Source organism: Ovis canadensis, chromosome 14, assembly GCF_042477335.2.
Source record: "Ovis canadensis isolate MfBH-ARS-UI-01 breed Bighorn chromosome 14, ARS-UI_OviCan_v2, whole genome shotgun sequence".
Taxonomy (NCBI): Eukaryota; Metazoa; Chordata; class Mammalia; order Artiodactyla; family Bovidae; genus Ovis; species Ovis canadensis.
Window position 1 is genome coordinate 60,354,979 of NC_091258.1, and position 23,041 is coordinate 60,378,019.

General features: G+C 41.2%; 1 protein-coding gene across 7 annotated transcripts; it reads left to right on the forward strand.

Moving 5' to 3' along the window:
* Positions 1-252: 252 nt before the first annotated feature.
* Positions 253-12,210, forward strand: ZNF527 (zinc finger protein 527). Of its 7 annotated transcripts, none has more exons than XM_069550457.1 (7): positions 253-482; positions 2,114-2,234; positions 2,556-2,636; positions 3,637-3,710; positions 5,575-5,701; positions 6,323-6,418; positions 10,024-12,210. In XM_069550457.1, exons 4-7 carry the CDS (start codon positions 3,678-3,680, stop codon positions 11,595-11,597), a joined length of 1,830 nt encoding a protein of 609 aa, XP_069406558.1. In that variant the 5' UTR covers positions 253-482; positions 2,114-2,234; positions 2,556-2,636; positions 3,637-3,677; the 3' UTR covers positions 11,598-12,210. The 7 variants fall into 7 exon arrangements, with proteins under 7 accessions (XP_069406558.1, XP_069406562.1, XP_069406556.1 ...); XM_069550461.1 differs by having other exon boundaries at positions 5,575-5,691; XM_069550455.1 differs by lacking the exon at positions 2,556-2,636.
* The last annotated feature ends 10,831 nt before the right edge of the window (positions 12,211-23,041 follow it).

The window sequence follows — 23,041 nt, forward strand, 5'->3', positions numbered from 1 at the left end:
AACACGTCACCCCGTGCACAAAAGTGTGCAGCGACAGTCACAAATCGCCACCCCTGAGCACTCAGTAACAGTCACTGACACGCGGAGCTTCAGCATTCCCTTACACACAGTTGCCCAGGGTCACTTAAATGCCCATTCACCATATCCCAGGTTATCACACAGTTCTCTGGTTACTCGGACCTGTGGCCGTGGCATCCCGTAGTGCAGCCGTGATGTTGGGGCGTGCTTCGGGGCCCTCTGGGAAATGTAGTTCATTCAGCAAGGAGGTCGAGGCGCAAAGCGTCTGGGACTTGTGGTCCTCAGGATCGGAATGAAAAACTGAGTCGCTGGTCTAGTTCCTCGCAGCTAGATGTTTCCCCAGCCGAACCGGGGGTCCGGTGAGCGTCAGTCCGCGTCCTGCTCCGCCCCGCGGGGGATGCTGGGAGGCGACGTCGCGGGTCTCGGGTCGCTGGGCGGGTTTCCAGAGCCAGGGACGCCGGGAGGTGAGTTGGGCCTGGCTGGCGCGAGAGCCAGAGATCAGGGCCGGGCTTGGGGTGGACCGGCAGAGATCGGGTTGGGGACCAGGCGGGCACCTCTGGGGAGACTGTGTGTCACCGTGTATGGCTATGTGACAGTGTGTGTGTGACAGTGTGAACTTCACTGTCACTGTATGGTTGAACACGACTGTGACCATCTGTCTCTGGCATAAAACTGAGTCTGTGTTTCTGTGTGACTGTCTCCGCAGGTGTAGTTGTGTTATTTGTGTATGGGTTTGTGAGAGACTGCAGGTGTGACATTGTGTGTGTGTGTGTTGCTGTGTGGATGTGTGTGTGACTGTTTGACCACTTGTCCCTGTGGGTGTAACTGCGTTTGAAGGTGTGGTTATGTACCCATGATCATCAGTCTCTGCAGGCATAATTTTGTATGAGTAATTGTGGCAGGATGTGTGACCTTGTGTGGTATGGCACTGTGTATGAGGTTATGTGTGACTGTCTCTGTTGCAGTAATTGTGTATCATCTCTCTTTGCATTAATGCCACGGTGTGTATATGTGACATTATGTTTGCGATTGTGTGGCCATGTTGGTATGCATATGATTGGGAGAGAATTTGTATGTGTAGGTCAGACCTAGTATGTGATTGTGAGACACAGGAAGATTAAAATTGCTCACCCACCTTCACACAGTTACTAAGTGACAGAACTGGGACTTTAGCCCAGGCTGTTTAGATCCAGAGTCTTTGCCTTTTTCAACTCTTGATCTTTTCCACATTGTGAGAGTGAAAAATGGGAGCCCTGGGTTCTGAGGGTGTAGGAGAGGATTGTCTGTGGTCTTGGCCCAGGACCTTCTGGACATGGAAATTAATTTGGATCTCTTCCTTCCGTCCCCTTTTGAGTCACAGAACCCAGTCTAAAGGCATTGTAGTGAGACCATTCTCACATTGGCTGCCTTTCGGGGAGGAAAGCCCAGCCTTCCTATCCTTAGGCCATCAATTTTGAGATTTTAGGTTTGTCTGTGTCAAAACTCTTCCATGTTTAGTGCTGAGAGAGGCTAATCCATGGCTCTTTTTCTCACATACTAAGTGAACTAAGTTTTTGGTTCTGACTTTTTAATAAAGAAAGATGTTCTCATTTCCTTTTCAGACGTGTGTGTAAAATCTAAATGGCAACAAGGGTGGTACTTCTCTGTGCCAGGAATTGGCTCAGGCATTTTAACAACGAGGAAAGGTTCTGGCAGTTGGATTGATTTGCCCAACGTCACCTAGCCAGTAAGGAAAGGATTGGAGAGTCAGTGTGTGCCTGGGGACTATATAAAGCCCACATCTTTTTCATCACCTTCTTTCAGAGACTGATGGTTCTTTCAAACTTGAAAAATATTCGTGATGCACAGCTATTTGAAACAGAAATTTAAAAGATATTTTTTTTATGTAGATGCTACTTAGAGCTCCCCAATTCTGAAAAGACTTCGTTGATTTTCTTCTCAGGTTGCGAAGGCCTTTGTGGACAATTTCAGGCTGCATTGCACTAAGGAAATAAATAATTTTCTTGGAGATTGAGTTGACTAGTGCAGAGTAGCCCAGAATTAGGGGGTTATATATCTTAAATTCTAAGTCAAACACAACTGTCTTTGTTTTCAGAGTGAAGAAATGTTGGCTCTGAGAAGACAAGGAACTTGTTTCAGGCTGTGCAGTTTCTTATTGGTTTGGTGTTGAAATTTGGCATGTTTACCTCAGGCTGAATTTCTGTGGAGAAATTAAGGTAACATCTTCCACCTCCAAATATGCTTCTCTAAAAAACATATAGCACTGATTTCTCAGGTTATGTTGATTATTTCCCATGCAAACACTGTGGTCTCTTGAAAGAGGACCAATTTTTTTTTTCTAATATTTATTGTTGCTGTTGTTCAGTCACTAAGTAGTGTCTGACTACTTGTGACCCCATGAGCTGCAGCACGCCAGCCTTCCCTGTATCTTTGACTAACTCCTGCAGTTTCCTCAAACTCATGTCTATTGATTTGGTGATGCCATCCCACCACCTCATCCTCTGTTGCCCCTTTCTCCTGCTCTCAATCTTTCCTAGCATCAGTGTCTTCCAGTGAGTCAGCTGTTCACATCAGGTGGCCAAAGTATTGGCGCTTCAGCTTCAGCATCAGTCCTTTCAGTGAGTATTCAGGGTTGATTTCCTTGCAATCCAAGGGACTCTCAGAGTCTTAATATTTATTTTGTTTATTTATTTGCCTGGGCCAGGTCGTAGTTGTGTAATGTGGGATCTAGTTCCCTGACAGATTGAACCCAGGCCCCCTACATTGGGAATCAGAGTCTTAGCCACTTCACCATCAGGGAAGTCTGGAGGACCAGTTTTTGAGTCACCCTGCAGTTTGACTCTTATGAATTTGAGTAAGCTGTCTAAGCTTTCTGAACCTCAGTTTCACTTGATTGTAAAATAGGGATAATAATACCTACCTTGGCAGTTTTGTGAAGATTAACTAAGATAATGACATATACAATATGTGTAACATTGCTATTTATATTACAGGAGCCTCACTGAGATTTATTTATTTGTTTATCAAATCTGTTTTGAGCACTTGCAGTGGTTCTGGCATTATTCTAGCCCTGGAGATACATAGGGACTTCCCTGGTGGCTCAGACAGCAAAGAATCTGCCTGCAATGTGGGAGACCTGGGTTTGATCCCTGGGTTGGGAAGATCCCCCGGAGGAGGGCATGTCAACCCACTCCAGCATTCTTGCCTGGAGAATCCCCATGGACAGAGGTGCCTGGCAGGCTACAGTCCATGGCGTTGCAAAGAACTGAGCAACTAAGCAGCTGAGCAGTTAAGCACAGCACAGAGATACACAGTGAACCCAATAAATCCTGGCTCTCTTAAATCTGGTACTATTATTTGGGAAGACAACAGAAAAAAAAGAAAGTAACGTGCAGTGATGTTAAATGCTAAGAAGAAAAATCAAGATAAGGAAAAATAGTAACTGGGAAGGAGATTCTCTTTAGGTAAAATAGGGAGTTCCCTCCATTGTGATGCACAGACTGGTTCATATAAGGAAACTAGGGACCATAAAGGGGCAGGAAACCTCTCTGTGAGTCTCAGCATAGGACTGCTGTTCCATTTTGTTGTTGTTGTTGTTCTTATAACTCCTCTTTTCAGGACTTTTTTCTCCAAAAGAGAAAATTGAAGAAGAAGGAAGAATGGCTGTTGGACTGTGTAAAGCCATGTCCCAGGTAAGTTGATGTTTTCGATTTGTTTTCAGAAATTCCATGTCCGTTTTTAGGACTTTGGAGAGTCCCAGGTGGTCTGGTGAGCACTCTCTTCACTTCTCCCTCTCCACTGTTTGTTCAGATAATCCTTCTACAAAACATTTAGTATCTTTTTTTTTTTTTAAACTCAGTGTTGTGCTGAAATGTATAATGGAACAGAACGTTTCATCTTTAGATGGATTGTGATTTGTTGTGTTGGAATGAAAGGATAGAGTGTGATTATCAAGTGCCCTTTTAATGAGGGAAGTCAAGGAATTTTTGTTTGTTTGTTTGTTTTTGGAAGTGACATTTAAGCAAAGAGAAACCTCAGTGAACATAGGGGGGAAGTTTGGTTGAGATCTGGGAAAGAGCTTTAAAAGTAGAAGGTGTGATGGGGTGGGGCAGGAGGGAAGTCCAAGAGGGAAGAGATATATGTATGCAAATAGCTGATTCACTCCATTGTACAACAGAAACTAAAACAGTATTGTAAAGCAATTAAATTCCTATTTTAAAAAGACAAAAAATGGTAGAAGAAATAGCAAGTGCAAAGTTACTGTGGTGGGAGCATGTTTGATGTATTTCAGGGATGGCAATAAGCCAGTACCATCAGAGGAAAATATGCACTTTGAGATTAGGGGAATAGCTGGGGACCAAATTAAGCAGGCCCTTGAAAGTCGTGACCAGAGCTTTGATTTTTGTTCTAAGGGTGAAGGAGAACCACTAGAGTGTTGGTGATGTGATCTGATTTATATTTTGAAAGGAAGGAAAATCAAAAGCAAGGAAGTAAGAGTGGAAGCAAGGAGTCCAGTCAGGAGATGCTTAGTAATCCAGGTGGAAGGTGATAGCTGCTTGGATCACGGTGGTGGCATTGGAGCTTGTGAGATTCTGGGTATCTATTGAAGATAGGAAATATGGCATTTGATTAGGGTTTGGTTGTGGAGTGTGAGAGAAAGAAAGAAAGAAATGAATAACTACAAAGATTTTTGACCTGGGCAATTGTGTATATGGTCATGCTATTTACTGAGATGGGAAGATGGGCTGGGATGAGATAAGAATCAAGATTTGAGTTCCAGATAAATTAGAGAGACCTGTTGGATACCAAGTAGAGTATTGGTTATATATCTAGAGTTTAGGACTGGAGATGTGAATTTGAGAGTTGTTAATGTATTTAAGGGCTTTCCCAGTGGCTCAGTGATATAAGAATCCATCTGCAATGCAGAGATACAGGAGACTTGGGTTCAATCCCTGGATGGAGAAGATCCCTTGGAGGAGGCCATGGCAACCAATTCCAGTATTCTTGCTGGGAAAATCCCATGGACAGAGGAGCCTGGCGGGCTACAGTCCATGGGGTCACAGAGTTGGACATGACTGAACTGACTGAACACAGTGTAGTTAAAGCCATGGGACAGGTTAAGATTATCTTGAGGGTAGGTTGTCATGAATATAGGTAGGAAAGAGGTCTAGGGAGTGAGCTTAGGGCATTCAAAGGCTGACAAAAGGCTGACAAGAAGAGGAGGAACCAGCAAAAGAGACTGAGAAGGACTGATGTAGAAGGAAATCCAAAAGAGTGTGTGGGTCCTGGGAGTCAAGAGGAGAAAGCATTTCAAGGAGGAGATGATCAATTGAGTTAAATTCTTCTGACAGAGATGGAGGAAGATGCTTGGACTGTCTGGGAATACTTGGTAAACAAAAATTTTTTTTTCTTTTTTTTTTTTTGTTCATAACATGTAATATGTGGGATCTTAGTTCCTTGACCAGAGATTAAACTCACACCCCCTGCACTGGAAACATGGAGTCTTAACCACTGCATTGTTTGGAAAGTCTCAAGAATTTTTTTTTTTAATTTCAGGGATTGGTGACCTTCAAGGATGTAGCTCTGAATTTTTCCCAAGAGGAATGGGAATGGCTGGACTCATCTCAGAAGGATTTGTACAGAGATGTCATGTTGGAGAACTACAGGAACTTGGTATGGCTTGGTAAGGATGTATACCCCCATAATTCAAATCTTCCCTATGAGGTGTATTAGTTTCCTCCATTGGGAATATCTAGGGCATCTGAAATGCTTAGCTGGATTTCTATTTCTTGTTCCCAGGAAATTATTCGAAGTATTTTCACAGAGTTATAAATGTAGTTCCTTTTGCTACTGAATGATGGTTTGAAATAGCAGCATGAGTATGTCGTGGGAATTTTTAAAATTGCAAATCATGGGGTCCCATTATAGACCTACAGTATCTGGAAATAGCCCCAATAGTCTGGTTTTAATGAGCCCTCCAAATGGTTCTGATGCTCATTAATATTTGAGAACCATTGTGATTTCTGATTCGGTAGGGTCTGGGTTGGGGCAGCCTGAGAATTTGCATTTCTGTTTGGTTCTAAGACAGCGGTTCTTTTCTGCTTTAGTACTTTGAGAATTGCTGCTATAACAGAAGCTTTGTCTTTCTCATCCTCCTTACAAGCTTCTTTTTATTCTCTGGCCCTTTCTCTAATATCCTTTCTTGCCTAGTGACCAAGGGATTGAGTCACTGGAACAGCAATAGCAAGTGGATTTGTTTATCTATCTGTCTGTCTCTTGCTTGTTCTCATTTTTCTTCCAACAGGACTCTCCATTTCTAAGCCCAACATGATCTCTTTATTGGAACAAGGGAAGGAGCCTTGGATGGTGGAGAGAGAGATGTCAGATGGTCAACATGCAGGTGAGTGACAGGGGACTGGGCAGGGAGGGCTGTTGTAAGGTGGCAGCCAAAGTGGTCATGAAAAGACTGCCTTGCACTTGAGGTGGCTGCCCTGGGCATCAGGGGATTGTTCCTGCTCTATTTCTGTCAAGTTATACTCTCAAGGATGTACGCATGTATGCTAAGTCACTTCAGTCGTGTCCGGTGTTTGTGATCCTGTGGACTGTAGCCTGCCAAGCTCCTCTGTCCATGGATTCTCCAAGCAAGAATTCTGGAGTGGGTTTACATGCCCTCCTCCAGTGGATCTTTCCTGCCCAGGAATCAAACCCACATCTCTTGCATTTCAGGTGGATTCTTTACCACTGAGCCACTGGGGACCCCCTACTTCTACCTAAACCTTGAATCTTCTTCCTTTACACTTCTTTCCTGTTTATGGACAGAATTATATTCATTTCTAGATTTCTTTTTTTTTTCATTTCTAGATTTCTTTATAGAGTTTTTATCAAAGTTATACATGCACATTAGTTGAAGAAACAAGGATTTGCATCTAAGTATCCACTTACATGCAGATTTTTTTCAATAAATACTACACAATTTGAGATTGGTTGAATCCATGGATGCTGAACTGCAGATTTGGAGGGCTGACTATAAAGTTATGTCCCTAGCCCCTGCATTGTTCATGGGTCAGCTGTACAGGGAATCACTCCATATTAGCTCCTAGAGAGCTTCTTCATTTTTCTAATGGCTGCAGAATACCCCATCGTGTGGATATTATGGTAACTTATTCAATACTCTCTAGTATGTGGACATTTAGGATGTTTGCAGTAGTTTACAATTACAAACAATGCTGCAAAAACTAACCGTGTGCATATATATTTTCCTGTTGTTGAAGTGTTATTTTCAGGGTCGTTTACTAGATGTAAGATTGCTAAGTAAGTGGATATGTAGTATTAGGAATTGCCAAATTCCTCCCCCAAAAAGTTGTACTAGTCTGCTTTCTGTATTAGTTTCTTATGGCTGCTGTAACAAATTACCATAAATTTGGTGGCTGAAAAAACACAGATTTATTATCTTATAGCTCTGGAGGTCAGAAGTTGAAAATGGATCTTGCAGGGCTAAAATCAAAACATTAGAAGCCTGCTTTCCTTCTGAAGGCCCTTGGGGAGAATCTGTTTCTTGCTTTTTTTATGCTTTCTTTAGGGCCTTTACCCATTTTTTTATTTTCAACTGTGTAAAATCACTTTGATTTAAACGTGGGGTTTACAGGCAGTATATCAGTCTGGATATCATTTCAATTTAATAAGTGAAAGTCCAGCCACATTTTTTTGTATGTTTAGGCTTAATTCTGTGTATTGTTTTATATTTTCTGATTTTTAGTTTTTAAAAAAGACTTTCACTTGTCTGTTTTCCTAGCCTTTTTTTGGTCGTGTAATACTGTAGTTTTTATAATAATTAGATTTTTCTTTTGATCTGGTGTTTACCTTCATGTTTCTTTCAACAGTGTTTAAAGAAAAACATAAAGAGACCTTCATGTTTCTTTAAACAGTGTTTATTCCTTCTATTACTTGATTGGTCAGCTTTAAAAATTAGCCTTTGTTGTTTTTTTTTTTTTAACCTTTTACAGATGAAAAAGGTAAGTTATCCTTCCTTCGTAAAAAGCTTCCTTGATAGCTCAATTGGTAAAGAATTTGGCTGCAATGCAGGAGACCCTGGTTTGATTCCTGGGTCGGGAAGATCCACTGGAGAAGGGAATAGGCTATCCACTCTAGTATTCTTGGGCTTCCCTTGTGGCTCAGCTGGTAAAGAATCCACCTGCAATGTGGGAAACCCTGGCTTGATCCCTGGGTTGGGAAGATGCCCTGGAGAAGGGAAAGGCTACCCACTCCAGTATTCTGGCCTGGAGAATTCCATGGACTGTATAGTCCATGGGGTCGCAAAGAGTGGGACATGACTGAGTGACTTTCACTTTACAGATGAGTCAAAAAGTAGCCTTATTATATTCCTCCCCCTCTCTTCCCAAATTTTGTTAGTTGTATGGTTTTTACATTGTTCAGGCATATTATATTTACATGTTCTGGTGGCTCAGATGGTAAAGAGTCTGCTGGCAGTGCAGAAGATCCAGGTTCAATCCCTGGGTCAGGAAGAACCCCTGAAGAAGGAAATGGCAAACCACTCCAGTATTCTTGCCTGGAGAATTCCATGGGCAGAGGAGCCTGGCACGTTACAGTCCATGGGGTCTCAAAGAGGCAAAGACGACTGAGCGACTAACACTTTCACTTTCTTTCACTTATTTTTCTGTCAAATTTATCCTAACTTTTTCTTCTGTTTTATTTCTGTAGCTAAATATATTTAGTGTTTTCCACTAGTTTCTTTTGTTGAAGTTTCTCTGGACATCTCTTGATTGACTGAAATCTGTTCTTTAGCAATTTCCTCAAAAAGAGTTCATGCAAATGATGTCCCCTAAGCTCTACCTTGTTCATAGTTGGCCATTCTTGTCTTAAGTTTCTTATAGTGTATTGGTATTGAATGTTGTTACAAAGAATCCTGATGCCAGCTTGATATTTTCTCTTTTGTGTAAGTACCTTTATATTTTGTTCTGATCTCTTAGAAGGTTTTTTCATTTTAAAGTCATTTTAGTGGGGCATGTCTCAGTCTTGACCATTTTGGGTCACTTTTTCCTAGTAGATATATTCTCTTTCAGGATGGAGATTTGAGTTTTTATTTCAGGAAATATTTTTTTATTTTTTATTGATGAATTAAAAAACATGGAAATATAGAGAATAATATAATAATATAGTAAAGGGTTTCCTACTGATGAACAATTTATGTATTTCTCAGTTGCTTACTTGGTTATGTGTATTATTCATTTAATATACTACCTGATTCAAGTTTTGATATTTAAGAATCGTGCTTTTTATCTATGAGACTGGTCTGATATAAGAACAGTGAAATAGGTCAGTGGAACAATAAAGAAATTTCAAAAATACACCCATGTATATATGAGAATTTGGTATTTGATAAAAATAGCTTTTCAAATTAGTGGTACAAAAAGATTTTTGTAAAAGTTACGGATAATATTTGCATAATATTGGATTTTGGAAAAATCTTTCTTAAAATGACTGCAAAGCCAGACTCTATAATGAAAAGACTGGGAGATTTGAGTTCAAACTTTATCAGAAGCATTATAAATGAAGATGACCTGTGATAATAAAAAGTGATGATTTCAGGGAGAAAAATACTTATAAAGCCATACCACCTTATTTATAAGGACTTCTATAAACCACTTAAAAAAAGATGCCAGTATAACTAAAATATATGCAAAAATATATAAAACGTACAAAAATGTATATGAAAATGCTCAATTTTCAGAGACTTGCAAAGTAACACAATAATGAGGTACTCTTTACTTGTAGGGGCAAAGATTTTTAGAATGATGGTAGCCAGTGTGAATCAGTTTGAAGACATGTATTTCATGTTGCTGACAGAAATGTAAATTGATAAAAAACGTCAGAACCACTGCTTTCTGTCCTCTTTCCCTCAAGTAAATTCTTTAATTCCTTCTATAATGATTTTCTTTCTCCTTGCAAAGGTGAAAAGGAGACATTTGTTTTCTTGATATTTTTCAGACTGGGAGTCTTGGTGTGAGATCAAGGCATTGTCTCCGAAGTGGTACACTGATGAAGAGGAAATGTCACAGGGGGTGATAACAAAAAGACTTACAAGTTATAGCCTTGAATGTTCCAGTTTCAGAGAAGCCTGGAAATATGAGGCTGAATTTGAGCAGCATAAAGGAAATCAGGAGAGGCATTTCAGGCAAGTGGCAACTCTTAAGGAAATCTCTGCTGTGAAGAGAGACAATGAATATAATAATTCTGAGAGAAACATTCTCTTGAAGTCGGTACTTTTAACACAACAGAGAGTTCCCCCAGTAGAGCAAGTACATAAATTTGATATTTTTAACAAAATGTTCCCCCGAAATTCAGTTCTAATTGAACATAAAAGACTGCATGACGAGAAGGAATCTTTGATAGGTAATGAATGTGAAGAATTTAACCAGAGCACATACCTTAGTAAAGATGTAGAAATTTCTCCTGGGGAGAAATCTTATGAAAGTAATGATTTTTCAAACATCTTAAGTTTCCATTCATTACTTACTCAACATCAAGCAACTCATTTTGGAAAATCACCCCATGGATATGATGAATATGGCAATGCCTTTAGCTGTTTCTCGTATTTTACTCAACCTCAGAGAATTCACAGTAGAGAGAAACCATATGCATGCAATGACTGTGGCAAGGGCTTCAGCCATGACTTTTTTCTCAGTGAGCATCAGAGAACTCATATTGGGGAGAAACCATATGAATGTAAGGAATGTAACAAAGCCTTCCGACAGAGTGCACACCTTGCTCAACATCAGAGAATCCACACTGGAGAGAAACCCTTTGCATGCAATGAATGTGGGAAGGCCTTTAGCCGTTATGCCTTCCTTGTTGAACATCAGAGAATTCACACAGGAGAGAAACCATATGAATGTAAGGAATGTAACAAAGCCTTCAGACAGAGCGCACACCTTAATCAACATCAGAGAATTCACACTGGAGAGAAACCCTATGAATGTAATCAATGTGGAAAAGCCTTCAGCAGACGCATAGCCCTTACTCTGCATCAGAGAATTCATACAGGAGAGAAACCCTTTAAATGTAATGAATGTGGGAAGACCTTTGGCTATCGCTCACACCTTAATCAACATCAGAGAATTCACACCGGTGAAAAGCCCTATGAGTGCATCAAATGTGGGAAGTTTTTTAGGACTGACTCACAACTTAATCGACATCATAGAATTCATACTGGAGAGAGGCCTTTTGAATGCAATAAATGTGGGAAAGCGTTCAGTGATGCTTTAGTTCTAATTCATCATAAAAGAAGTCATGCAGGAGAGAAACCCTATGAATGTAACAAATGTGGAAAGGCCTTCAGTTGTGGCTCATACCTTAATCAACATCATAGAATTCATACTGGAGAGAAACCCTACGAATGTAATGAGTGTGGGAAGGCTTTCCATCAGGTCTTGTCCCTTAGGCTACACCAGAGAATTCATGCCGGAGAAAAACCCTATAACTGTAACGAATGTGGGAACAATTTTAGCCGTGCTTCAACCCTTAGACGACATCAGAAAATTCATAATATAAAAACTCTCTGATTATGTGTAATAAGAAAACATGTAGTCACCACTTGGTCCTTATCAAATAAATATCAATGAATTCTTCAGTTAGTAATTCTACTAATATGAATGTAGTAAATATGGAAAAGTCTCCAGTTCACAAGCATCCCTTATTTGAAATAACCTGAGTAGTAGCCATCTATTACTTTTGGATCTGTCGTATGCTGCATTTGAGGCTTAACTCATCCTCAGTACCTATCATTCTGATGAAATTATTTAATCAGGGAGAGCAGTGATCAATTATTTTCCTCGACCTATCTAGAAATGAGGGGTTTTCAAATGGCCCTGTCTAGACCAGTAGAGCCCTAGGAAGGTACTGTTACGGGTAATGAGAAAAGATCTTTTCTTTCTGCACCCTCCCCACCCCCACTGGAATTGCAAATGTCAAGGATTTGATAAAAACTCACCAGTAGCCTTTCTGTTACCACACAAAGCCTTCCCAAGATAAATCCAATACAAAGAAATTGGAGATAACAGACAGAAGTATGAGGATGTTGTTTGATCTGGATCCAGTCATGTCTGAAACCTACACCATCTTTCACAATTTCATTTTTGTGATCCAATAAATTTCCTCTTTTTTTGCTTCAGTTAATTTGATTTGAGTTTTTGCCTCTTGGAATTAGAGTCCTGATGTGTATATCCCATGTTTGCTACACATGTGAAAAGGCCTTAAATCTTTTATATGGCATAATTATTTATCCTGAGGAGAAACCTCATAACAAGTACATGAAAGTTAAATATACACCCTTCGTAAATCTGAAAGAATTGTTATGTTTTATTTGTTGATAAAAAACTAGTATTTGTTTGTTTCACAATAAGAATTTTTAAAATTCACTTAATAAAACTTGTTACCAGGCTTTCTCCTAGGGAATTAAAATCATTTGTGGCAGGGGCTTGCTATAGACCTTTAAAGAAATATTGGGGGACTTCCCTGGTGGTCCAGTGGTTGAGAGTCCACTTTATAATGCAGAGAATGCACGTTTGATCCCTAGTTGGGGAACTAAGATCCCACATGCCATGAGACAACTAAGTCAGCATACCTCAGCTGGAGAGCCTGCATGCTGCAACTATGAAACCCATGCCTCTGGAGCCTGTGCACCACAATGAAAGATCCAGCATGTCACAATAAAAAAATTTTTTTTAATATATTTTTGGCTACACTGGGTCTTCATTGCTGTGTGACGGCTTTCTCTAGTTGCAGTGAGTGGCTGCTCTTTGTTGAGGTGCTTGGGCTTATTGTGATGGCCTCTCTTATTGCCGAGCATGGGCTCTAGGTGTGTGGGCTTCAGTAGTTGTGGCACAGGGGCTTAATCACTTTGAGGCCTGTGGAATCTTCCTGGAGCAGGGATGGAACCCATGTCCCCTGCATTGGCAGGTGGATTCATTGTTGTTGTTTTGAGGCAGAAGTTTTATCCACTGCACCAGCAAGGAACTCCAATGAAATAGTTTTTTAAAATAAAGATTGGCCAGCTAAGAGAATAATGGATCCTTCAGTTTAATGAATGTCTCTTCATCTTACAGGGATTATTTGGTTTTCTACTTTCAGTGTGGATTTAAACATTATATGATAGAATATAATAAGATAGAATTGTAAATGAGGTCTTCTTTTGTGGGTGGGTTGTAAACTTGGTTTAAGAAGCTTATGGGTAACTTATTTGAAATCGGAGATATTAGGTAAGAAAGACATTGCTGGCAGAAAGAAGGTGCCATTTTCAACTAAAGTAAAGCATTTTCGGTTAAAGTAAAGCAATTGGAGCCTAAAAGTTTTAGAGTGTGAATCATTTTTATTCAGAGTAATGAAGAACAGAAAGGTGTGGGGAATATATTCCTGTTTTATCTGACTGGATATATGAAGGTAAACTTTGATATGGAGAACTTGCCACTCTGAACAGTTAAAACCAGTTAGAATCTTGGGCATTTTCTGGAGAAATCTATAAAAGTAGATCAGGAAAATGAATTAAGAAAAGTGATAGATTCACATGTGTATGTATATGCATGGAATGAAACAACTACTAATGCAATAATTTAATAGTCAAATTATATAATCAGTTCGGTTCAGTTCACTCACTCAGTCATGTCTGACTCTTTGTGACCGCATGAACCGCAGCACACCAGGCCTCCCCACCCATCACCAACTCCCAGAGTCCACCCAAACCCATGTCCATTGTGTCAGTGATGCCATCCAACCATCTCATCCTCTGTCATCCCCTTGTCCTCCTGCCCTCAATCTTTCCCAACATCCGGGTCTTTTCCAATGAGTCAGCTCTCCGCATAAGGGGGCCAAAGTATTGGAGTCTCAGCTTCAACATCAGTCTCTCCAATGAGCACCCAGGACTGATCTCCTTTAGGATGGACTGGTTGGATCTCCTTGCAGTCCAAAGGACTCTCAAGAGTCTTCTCCAACACCACAGTTCAAAAGCGTTGATTCTTCTGCACTCAGCTTTCTTTATAGTCCAACTCTCACATCCATACATGACTACTGGAAAAAACATAGCCTTGACTAGATGGGCCTTTTTTGGCAAAGTAATGTCTCTGCTTTTTAATATGCTATCTAGGTTGGTCATAATTTTTCTTCCAAGGAGTAAGTGTCTTTTAATTTCATGGCTGCAATCACCATCTGCAGTGATTTTGGAGCCCAGAAAAATAAAGTCAGCCACTGTTTTCCACTGTTTTCCCATCTCCTTCCCATGAAGTGATGGGACCAGATGCCATGATATTAGTTTTCTGAATGTTGAAGTTTAAGCCAACTTTTTCGCTCTTCTCTTTTACTTTCATCAAGAGACTCTTTAGTTCCTCTTCACTTTCTGCCATAAGAGTGGTGTCATCTGCATATCTGAGGTTATTGATATTTCTCCCAGCAATCTTGATTCCAGTTTGTGCTTCTTCCAGTCAAGCGTTTCTCATGATGTACTCTGCATGTAAGTTACATAAGCAGGGTGACAATATATAGCCTTGACATACTCCTTTTCCTATTTGGAACCAGTGCCTCAGATGGTAAAGCGTCTGCCTGCAGTGTGGGAGACCCAGGTTCGATCCCTGGGTTGGGAAGATCACCTGGAGAAGGAAATGGCAACCCACTCCAGTACTCTTCCCTGGAAAATTCCATGGATGGAGGAGACTGGTAGGCTACAGTCCACGGGGTCGTAAAGAATCGGACACGACTGAGACTTCACTGTTTTTTCACTTTCTGTTGTTTCATGTCCAGTTCTAACTTCCTGACCTGCATACAGGTTTCTCAAGAGGCAGGTCAGGTAGTCTGGTATTCCCATCTCTTTCAGAATTTTCCAGTTTATTGTGATTCACACAGTCAAAGGTTTTGGCATAGTCAATAAAACAAATAGATTGACTATTATAATATATATAAAATTATATATAAGATAATACTTATATCTACTAAAAATTTGAAAATTATTTTTCTTAATGTGAAGTCACTCAGTAATGTCCGACTCTTTGCGATCCTATGGACTGTAGCCCACCAGGCTTCTCCATCCATGGGATTTTCCAGGCAAGAGTACTGGAGTGGGTTGCCATTTTCTTCTCCAGGGGATCTTCCTGACCCAGGAATCGAACTCAGGTCTCCCACATTGCAGGCAGACTCTTTACCTTCTGAGCAAGATAAATTCCCTCTGAACAACTTAAGAGATTTAGTATAATTGTATACTTCAAACCTTGAACACAAACAAATGTAATGGTTTTAAAACACTCAAACTTGCATTATATCTAATCTAAAATATATTAATATTGTAAGACAAATTCACATCATCATTCCTTTATTCTCATTTTCTGGAGGTGTAAGAATACTTATTTTAATACTTTCTAAGGATTAAGTTATGACTTATTCCAGAAAATTCCCCAGGGTTACTCTAAACTTACTTAGGCCTAAAGAAAAAAAATTACTCAGACCAGTGATGAATTCACTGGTTTTTGATCTAAGTATGGTACCTGATTTCTTACTCCAAGCTGATATCAATCCAAGCCAGTGATTCTGTGTTTACAGTTAAACTTCACTTATTGTTGTTTTTAATATTTCTTTGGCTGAGGTGGGTCTTAGTTGCAGCATGCGGCATCTTCAGTTTTCGTTGTGGCATACAAATCCTTAATTGCAGTTTGTGGGATCTAGTTCCCTGACCAGGGATCAAACCTGGTGCCCTGAATTGAGAGTGTGTCATCTTAGCCACTGGACCACCAGGGAAGTCCAGTTTAAACTTCACTTGCAATGTTGATAAAATCTTTTACACCTATGCCTCTAGCACAGGTGTTTTTACTTTATACTCTGATGTTATTCCTCATCAGTTCAGTTCAATTCAGTCGCTCAGTTGTGTCCAACTCTTTGCGACCCCATGCACGCCAGGCCTCCCTGTCCATCACCAGTTCCCGGAGTTCTCTCAGACTCATGTCCATCGAGTCAGTGATGCCATCCAGCCATCTCATCCTCTGTCGTCCCCTTTTTCTCCTGCCCCCAATCCCTCCCAGCATCAGAATCTTTTCCAATGAGTCAACTCTTCGCATGAGGTGGCCAAAGTGCTGGAGTTCCAGCTTCAGCATCATTGCCTCCAAAGAAATCCCAGGGCTGATCTTCAGAATGGACTGGTTGGATCTCCTTGCAGTCCAAGGGACTCTCAAGAGTCTTCTCCAACACCACAGTTCAAAAGCATCAATTCTTCGGCGCTCAGCTTTCTTCACAGTCCAACTCTCACATCCATACATGACCACTGGAAAAACCATAGCCTTGACTAGATGGACCTTTGTTGGCAAAGTAATGTCTCTGCTTTTTAATATGCTGTCTAGGTTGGTCAAACCTTTCCTTCCAAGGAGTAAGTGTCTTTTAATTTCATGGCTGCAATCACCATCTGCAGTGATTTTGGAGCCCCAAAAAATAAAGTCTGACACTTTCCACTGTTTCCCCATCTATTTCCCATGAAGTGATGGAACCAGATGCCATGATCTTCATTTTCTGAATGTTGAGCTTTAAGCTAAGGCAAACCATTCAATATCACAGTAATCCAAGTCTATGCCCCAACCAGTAACACTGAAGAAGCTAAAATTGTCCCTCATAATGAGGTACTAAATTTTGTTTATCTGCAGCTATATAACCCATTGTCTTATTGTGATATATTGGCTTGATCTTGTAGCATTGTTAAAAACTCATGCCTTACTAGTAGTTTGTAGATGTTAGGACCATCTAGAGACTTCCCATCCTAAGAAGATGAGAGTTTGAGTCTGGCTGTTAATTCCCTTTAGGACATGAACTAATTCATTTAGGGCACACTGATTAGACCTTTTCCACTTGGTTGAGTGTGATAAATGGCAATGAACTTTTGGATTTCCTTTTTAATGTGGTTATTGTGCTGAAAATATCTTTCTGCTCTGTTACAGTTTATGCAATTTTTGCTTGTCATGTATAAGATTTTCTTTATTTACTCTTGATTAAGCAGAAGGTTTGTATTTGTGTTCGTGTGTGTATGTGTGTTATTTAAAATTTTTGTATCAAGTGCCTACTGTGTGCCAGCCTTTGTTCTAATCTAGGCTTTAGAGATAACAGTTTTGTGTGTTTAACAGAATTAAACAGAAATCATTGCCTTCATGGAGCTAATTTCTAGTGAAGAAGATAAACATTTAAAAAAATAAGGAAGTCTTATACTATGTAAGAGAGTAAATTCTCAGGAGAAAAAGATGAAGAGCTGGGTGACCAGGTTGATATTTTATATTGTACAACTGAAGAAGGGTTTTTTTTTTTTTTTAATGTTGGTTGAGTTGGGTCTTAGCTGAGACATTCAGTATCTTCATTGTTTCATGCGGATCGTCTGGACTCTCTAGTTGAGACACGTAGGCTTAATCGTCCCACATCATGTGGGATCTTAGTTCCCCCAGCAAGCATGGAACCCGCACCCCCAGCATTGGAAGGTGTGTTCTTAACCACTGGACCACCAGTGAAGCCCCTCACTTTCTTGATAATGGCCTTCGATACACAAAAGGGTTTTTTAAAAGTTTTTATTTTTATGAAGTCCATTTTACCCAACCAATGAGATGTGAGCAAAAGGGATGATTAGTATTTCTGTGCCTGCTTCCTCTGCCCTTCCTCTACTCTATTACCTGGGAGATAATGAGAATTTTAATACTCACCTTTGCCCCAAAGATGGAAACTACTTGTTCAGGAAGACAGAGCTATCCCACCATTCCTGGACTCCTCACCCCTGGACTCTTATATAAGGGAGAAATAAATGTATGATATTCAGATCATAATATCTTGGGGTCTTTCTTATACCAGCTTAATCTACACTCTAACTTATATAAGTCCAGTGTACCATGTATTACCATTTTCTGTTCTTGCCCTGGTAAAGGTTGGGAAGCACCATGATCTGCACCACTTCTTCATGGTCCTTTTTGGTAACCCCTTCTCTGTGTTATCAAGGGGAAAAAATCCTTTCCTTCCCATCCATCCAGTTATTTAGCTTATTCTGATCCCAAGATATACATTGAATACCCCTAATTCTAGAAAAGTTGAGCATATAATGGGCGTTGGCTAGAGGAAGCCATTGCCTTGCCTTGGGTGGTATCTGGGGTAAAGACTGGTGAGACCTGGTGCTGAAAGTCCCCCTCCGCCACCACCCCCAGGTGTCCAACACCCATGAAAGACTGTAACTGGGTCATGGGTTGCCCTGGCATACTGTTTCCTCAAGGGTTTCCTTCCTATTTGGAACATAAGCTCTACCTCATCGAAGAAGACATTCTCATTGGTTCTGCAGCCCTGACAAGTTTTTTTCTCCTGCTCTGCTTGGCCTGAGACAAACAGTGATAACAGGGAAAATGAGCCTGTCACAGTTGATCATTCAACTCTGAGCCTCCTTATAATGCAATACACTACCAAAATTAACGTGAACTGATAGCTCCTTGGCTTGTTGGTTCCCCTTGGACGAGCATCACCTGAGCCCTCCTCTCCTAGGAAGACCCTCCCACCTCTGGAGCCTGACCTCTTCCTGTCTCACCTCCATCTTCCTCTCCCTCTCACCTTCCCCACTTCTCTAAACGGAGCTCATTCCTTTCCACTTTTTTTTTTTTCCTAATTTTAATTTTTATGTATTTATTTGGCTGCACCTGGTCTTAGCTGCTGGCGTGCAAACTCTTAGTTGTGGAACACGGGATCTAGTTCCCTGACCAAGGACCCAAGGGTAGGGGTGGGAGGGTGCAGTTTTGGAAGCGCAGAGTCTTAGCCAGTGGACCACCAGGGAAGTACACATACCTAATTTAACAGTAGTTAGCAAAGTATACATAAATCAAATATGGCACTCTGTAAACAATCATGAAACATAGGTAATAAGTATGTGCTTGTTTATTGCTCTCCTTTGTATATTTGAAAATTTTCATAATAAAAACGTTTTTTAAAGGTAGAGGTAGATAATTTTCTTTTTAAAAGACTTTTAGAGACAGTTTAGGTTTACAGCCAAATTAAGAGGAAGGTACAGAGGTTTGTCATATACCCCTTACCCCCAACACATGCATAGCCTCCCCCACTGCCAACATTACCCACCAGAGTGGTACATTTGTCACCATTGATAAACTTACATTGACACATGATAATCACCCAAAGTCAGTAGTTTACATTAGGGTTCACTCTTTGTGTTGTACAACATATTTATCCATTGTTGTATAATCATACAGAGTATTTTTGCTGCCCTAAAGGTTCTCTGTGATCCACCTGTTCATCCCGTCCACATCCCTCATCCCCGGAAATCGCTGATCTTTTTAGTGTCTTCAGAGTTTTGTCTTTTCCAGAATGTCATATGACTGGAGTCATACAGTTTATGGCTTTTCTTTTTTAGATTGGCTTCTTTCACTTCCCTGCATTTAAAATTTCCTCCTTGTTTTTTCATGGCATGATAGCTCATTTCTTCTGAGCACTGAATAGTATTCCATTGTCTGAATATACCGCAGTTTTGTTTATTCCCTTATGAAGGTCATCTTGGTTGCTTCCAAATTTTGGTAATTGTGAATAAAGCTGCTATTAACATCCATGTGTGGACATAAGTTTTCAGTTCATTTGGGTAAATACCAAGGAGTGATTGCTGAATCGATGGTAAGAGCATGTTTAGTTTTGTAAGAAATTGTTGAACTAGCTTCTGAAGAGGCTGTTTCATTTTGCATTGCCATCAGCAATGAATGGTGTTGCTTATCCTTGTCAGTTTTCTAGATTTTTAGCTATCCTAATAGGCGTGTAGTGGTATCTTGTTTTAATTTTCACTTCCCTGATGACATACGATATGGAGCATCTTTTTCATGTGCTTATTTACCATCTGTTATCTTTATTGGTGAGGTGTCTGTTCAGATCTTTTTGTCTTTTTAAATGAGGTTTTTTTCTTATTTTGATTCTTAAGAGTTGTTTGTATATTTTGAGTAACTCTCTTACCAGATATATTTTTTGCAAATATTTCTGATGTGCAGCTTGCCTTCTCATTCTCTTGACATATTTTTCCTGTTTTTGAAATAAATCACTTAAAATAAGTAGTATCATTAGGGAAAATATTAGATGACATACACAGCAATAAACCAGACTACTCCAGAAATTAAATTATTTTTAAGTAGTATTTATGGAGAAATGTGTGTTGTTGTTGTTCAGTTGCTAAGTTGTGTCCAACTCTTTGTGACCCTGTGGACTGCAGCACACCAAGCTTCCCTGTCCTTCACTGTCTCCCAGAGTTTGCTCAAACTCATGTCCATTGAGTTGGTGATGCCATTCAACCATCTTGTCCTCTGTTGCCCTCGTTCTCCTCCTGCCCTCAATCTTTCCCAGCATCAGGAGAAAAGTATAAACATTTTTAAAGATCTTATAAATATATGTACTATGAAACATTGTTGCCCACCAATTGACTGGAAGAAATTCAGGACAAAAAACGGGATAAGATACACCAGCCTTGTAGTCTTTGCGGGGGTTGTGTGTGGGGGGGTCTTGTCTGGTCCCCACACAGGCCACCAAAATGTTGACCTAAAACAGACTGCCAGATGTTTCCCCAAATGGATGTATTCAGAATCAGCAGGGAATTGCAGTTTGGGTCTGCAATCATCATGAGCCTTTTGTAAGAAGCCCCCATGGCAATGGAGGGGGAAAGGATGTTGAAAGGGCTGTAGTAAACAAAGCTAGGCAAGAAGAGTCTTGCTTCCTGTTGAGCTCTGTCATTGTGGGGTTGTGGTGTGAGAGCTCCCCCTTCTGATCTCCTGACTCTTTAATCGAGGTTTCTGTTTATCAGTGTTTTACATGTTGAACTGGTGAACACAAGCCCCGCTGGCCATCAGAGTCAGGCTATGAAGGGATGTGCCTCTGGGCGACAGCTACAAAAGCTGGGGCATTCAGTGTGTGTACACATTTTTTCTCAGAGATACCTGCCGGGTGGGGCAGAGAAGGGCATGAAGTTGGCAGCCATCGGCCTCCATATTAGCTGCAAGCCTCTGTGGTCCCTGGAAAGGATTGCATTTGGCCCCTTGATGTGTGTTTAATTAGAAGCCTAGCCCTTGGGCCACTGTTATAAAGCTAAGTTCATAGGCCTCTTTCACAGAAAGACTGAGCATCTCAGTCAGTTCCCTCTGCACTGTGCCCGGGGAGGGAAGGGGCATGTTACAAACTTTTTCTCTTGCTACAGTCCTATAGAACCTGTGAATGTAAGCCCTGCTGGCTACCAGAGCCAGGTAATGAAGATTTTGGTAGCAGCCGCAAAATCTGGGACTCTAAGTGCGTGCACAAGCTCTTTTCTGGGAGATGCCAGCAATATGGAGTGAGGCAGGGGGCCAGTGCAAATGTGGACTGCCAGTCTTTCTGCTCTTTACTTCAGTAGACCTCTGCTACTGCTGCTGCTGCTAAGTCGCTTCAGTCATGTCCAACTCTATGTGACCCTATAGACAGCAGCCCACCAGGCTCCCCCGCCCCTGGGATTCTCCAGGGGAGAACACTGGAGTGGGTTGCCATTTCCTTCTGCAATGCATGAAAGTGAAAAGTGAAAGTGAAGTCGCTCAGTCGTGTCCGACTCTTCGCAACCCCATGGACTGCAGCCCACCAGGCTCCTCCGTCCATGAGATCTTCCAGGCAAGAGTACTGGAGTGGGGTGCCATCGCCTTCTCCATCAGTAGACCTCTAGAGGTGTGTGAAATCAGAAGCCTGACCCTCAGGCTGAAGCTTTCAGATAAGCAAATAGGCCTCTTTCACCGAAAGACAAAAGACGGGGGTGGATGCCATTCTGCTACCTCTGTGCTGTTTCCCCTAAGAGTAGCCAGTAACTGTTTCTGTTACCAAAGCAAACTATGGTCCACTTGCCTGTGTGCAGTGAAGCCCATCTTCTGACACTGCTTGTGGTGAAGTAAACTGCAGCATTTATTGTTGGGCACCCAGCGAGGAGCACAGGGCAGCTAGTGCTTAAAAGACCCGAACTCTCCAAAGTCCCTCAGGGTAAAGTTTATAAAGACAGGGTAAAGGAGGGGGTTTGTGGGCTGTGTGATCAGCTCGTGGACACTCTTCATTGGTTGGTGGTGTGGTAATTGGGAGTCAGCACCATCAGCCTTCTGGTTCCAAATAGTTTGGACTCTACATGCTTGTGGGCAGTATATAGTTAACTTCTTCCACCTGGTGGGGGTTTCGGTCTCTGCAGACAGCTCAAAGGACATGGCTCAGAATATTATCTATAATCCCTGAGGAAGAACTAAAGATCCTTGACTTTGTTTAATGGCTAAAGTATTTTTGTCTTGCTTGTCTTTTCCTTTCTTTCTGCATTTTCTCACTTCTTTGATTGAATTTATTCTTTGACTAAGCTTGTTCTACAGACAGAAGGCAGGCAGAGGACATAGGTGGAGGTCTATCCTGGGAAGGCTTTATAGGGTCTTGCTTGGTTACTTTTCTCTGTTTGTTATAGTCCAATGGGATCAGCAAACTTAAGCCCTGCTGGCCACAAGAGCCAGGTGATCAGGGGGTGTACCCTGCAGCCATCAAGAATCAGGGCACCAAATGTGTGCACAAGTTCCATTCTGGGAGATTCAGGCTAACTGGAGGGAGACTGAGGGACAGCATAAAGTTAGTGCCTGCCTCCCAGGTCTCCGGAGAGGATTAAACTCAGCCCTAATATATGTGTTTAATTAGAAGCTGGGGGAATTCCCTGGGGGTCCAGTTGCCGGGAGCCAGCGTGAGGAATTCCACCCGTGACAAGGTCATGAGGAAGGAAGCTGACATACGCAAGGTCGTGATCAGACTTCAGGGGTCCCCCTGGAATTTCCTGAGCATGTACCCCAACAAAAAAACAAAAATCTGCCTGCTTTTGTAATCTGCTTTTCCACTTTTCTGATATTCTCTGGGAAAAAGTCAACTCAGGGCTTTAGTCTTCTGCATTTGAAAGGGATGTTTCAGTTAAACCCCCTCTGATAGCTCTCTAGCTTGCCTAACAGGTTCC

Bases quoted from the DNA above. Each gene is read 5' to 3' on its own strand.
- ZNF527 (XM_069550457.1), top strand. From the start codon at position 3,678: ATGGCTGTTGGACTGTGTAAAGCCATGTCCCAG. The intron at 3,711-5,574 runs GTAAGTTGATGT...TTTTAATTTCAG, and splicing joins TGTGTAAAGCCATGTCCCAG to GGATTGGTGACCTTCAAGGA. The intron at 6,419-10,023 runs GTGAGTGACAGG...GATATTTTTCAG, and splicing joins GTCAGATGGTCAACATGCAG to ACTGGGAGTCTTGGTGTGAG.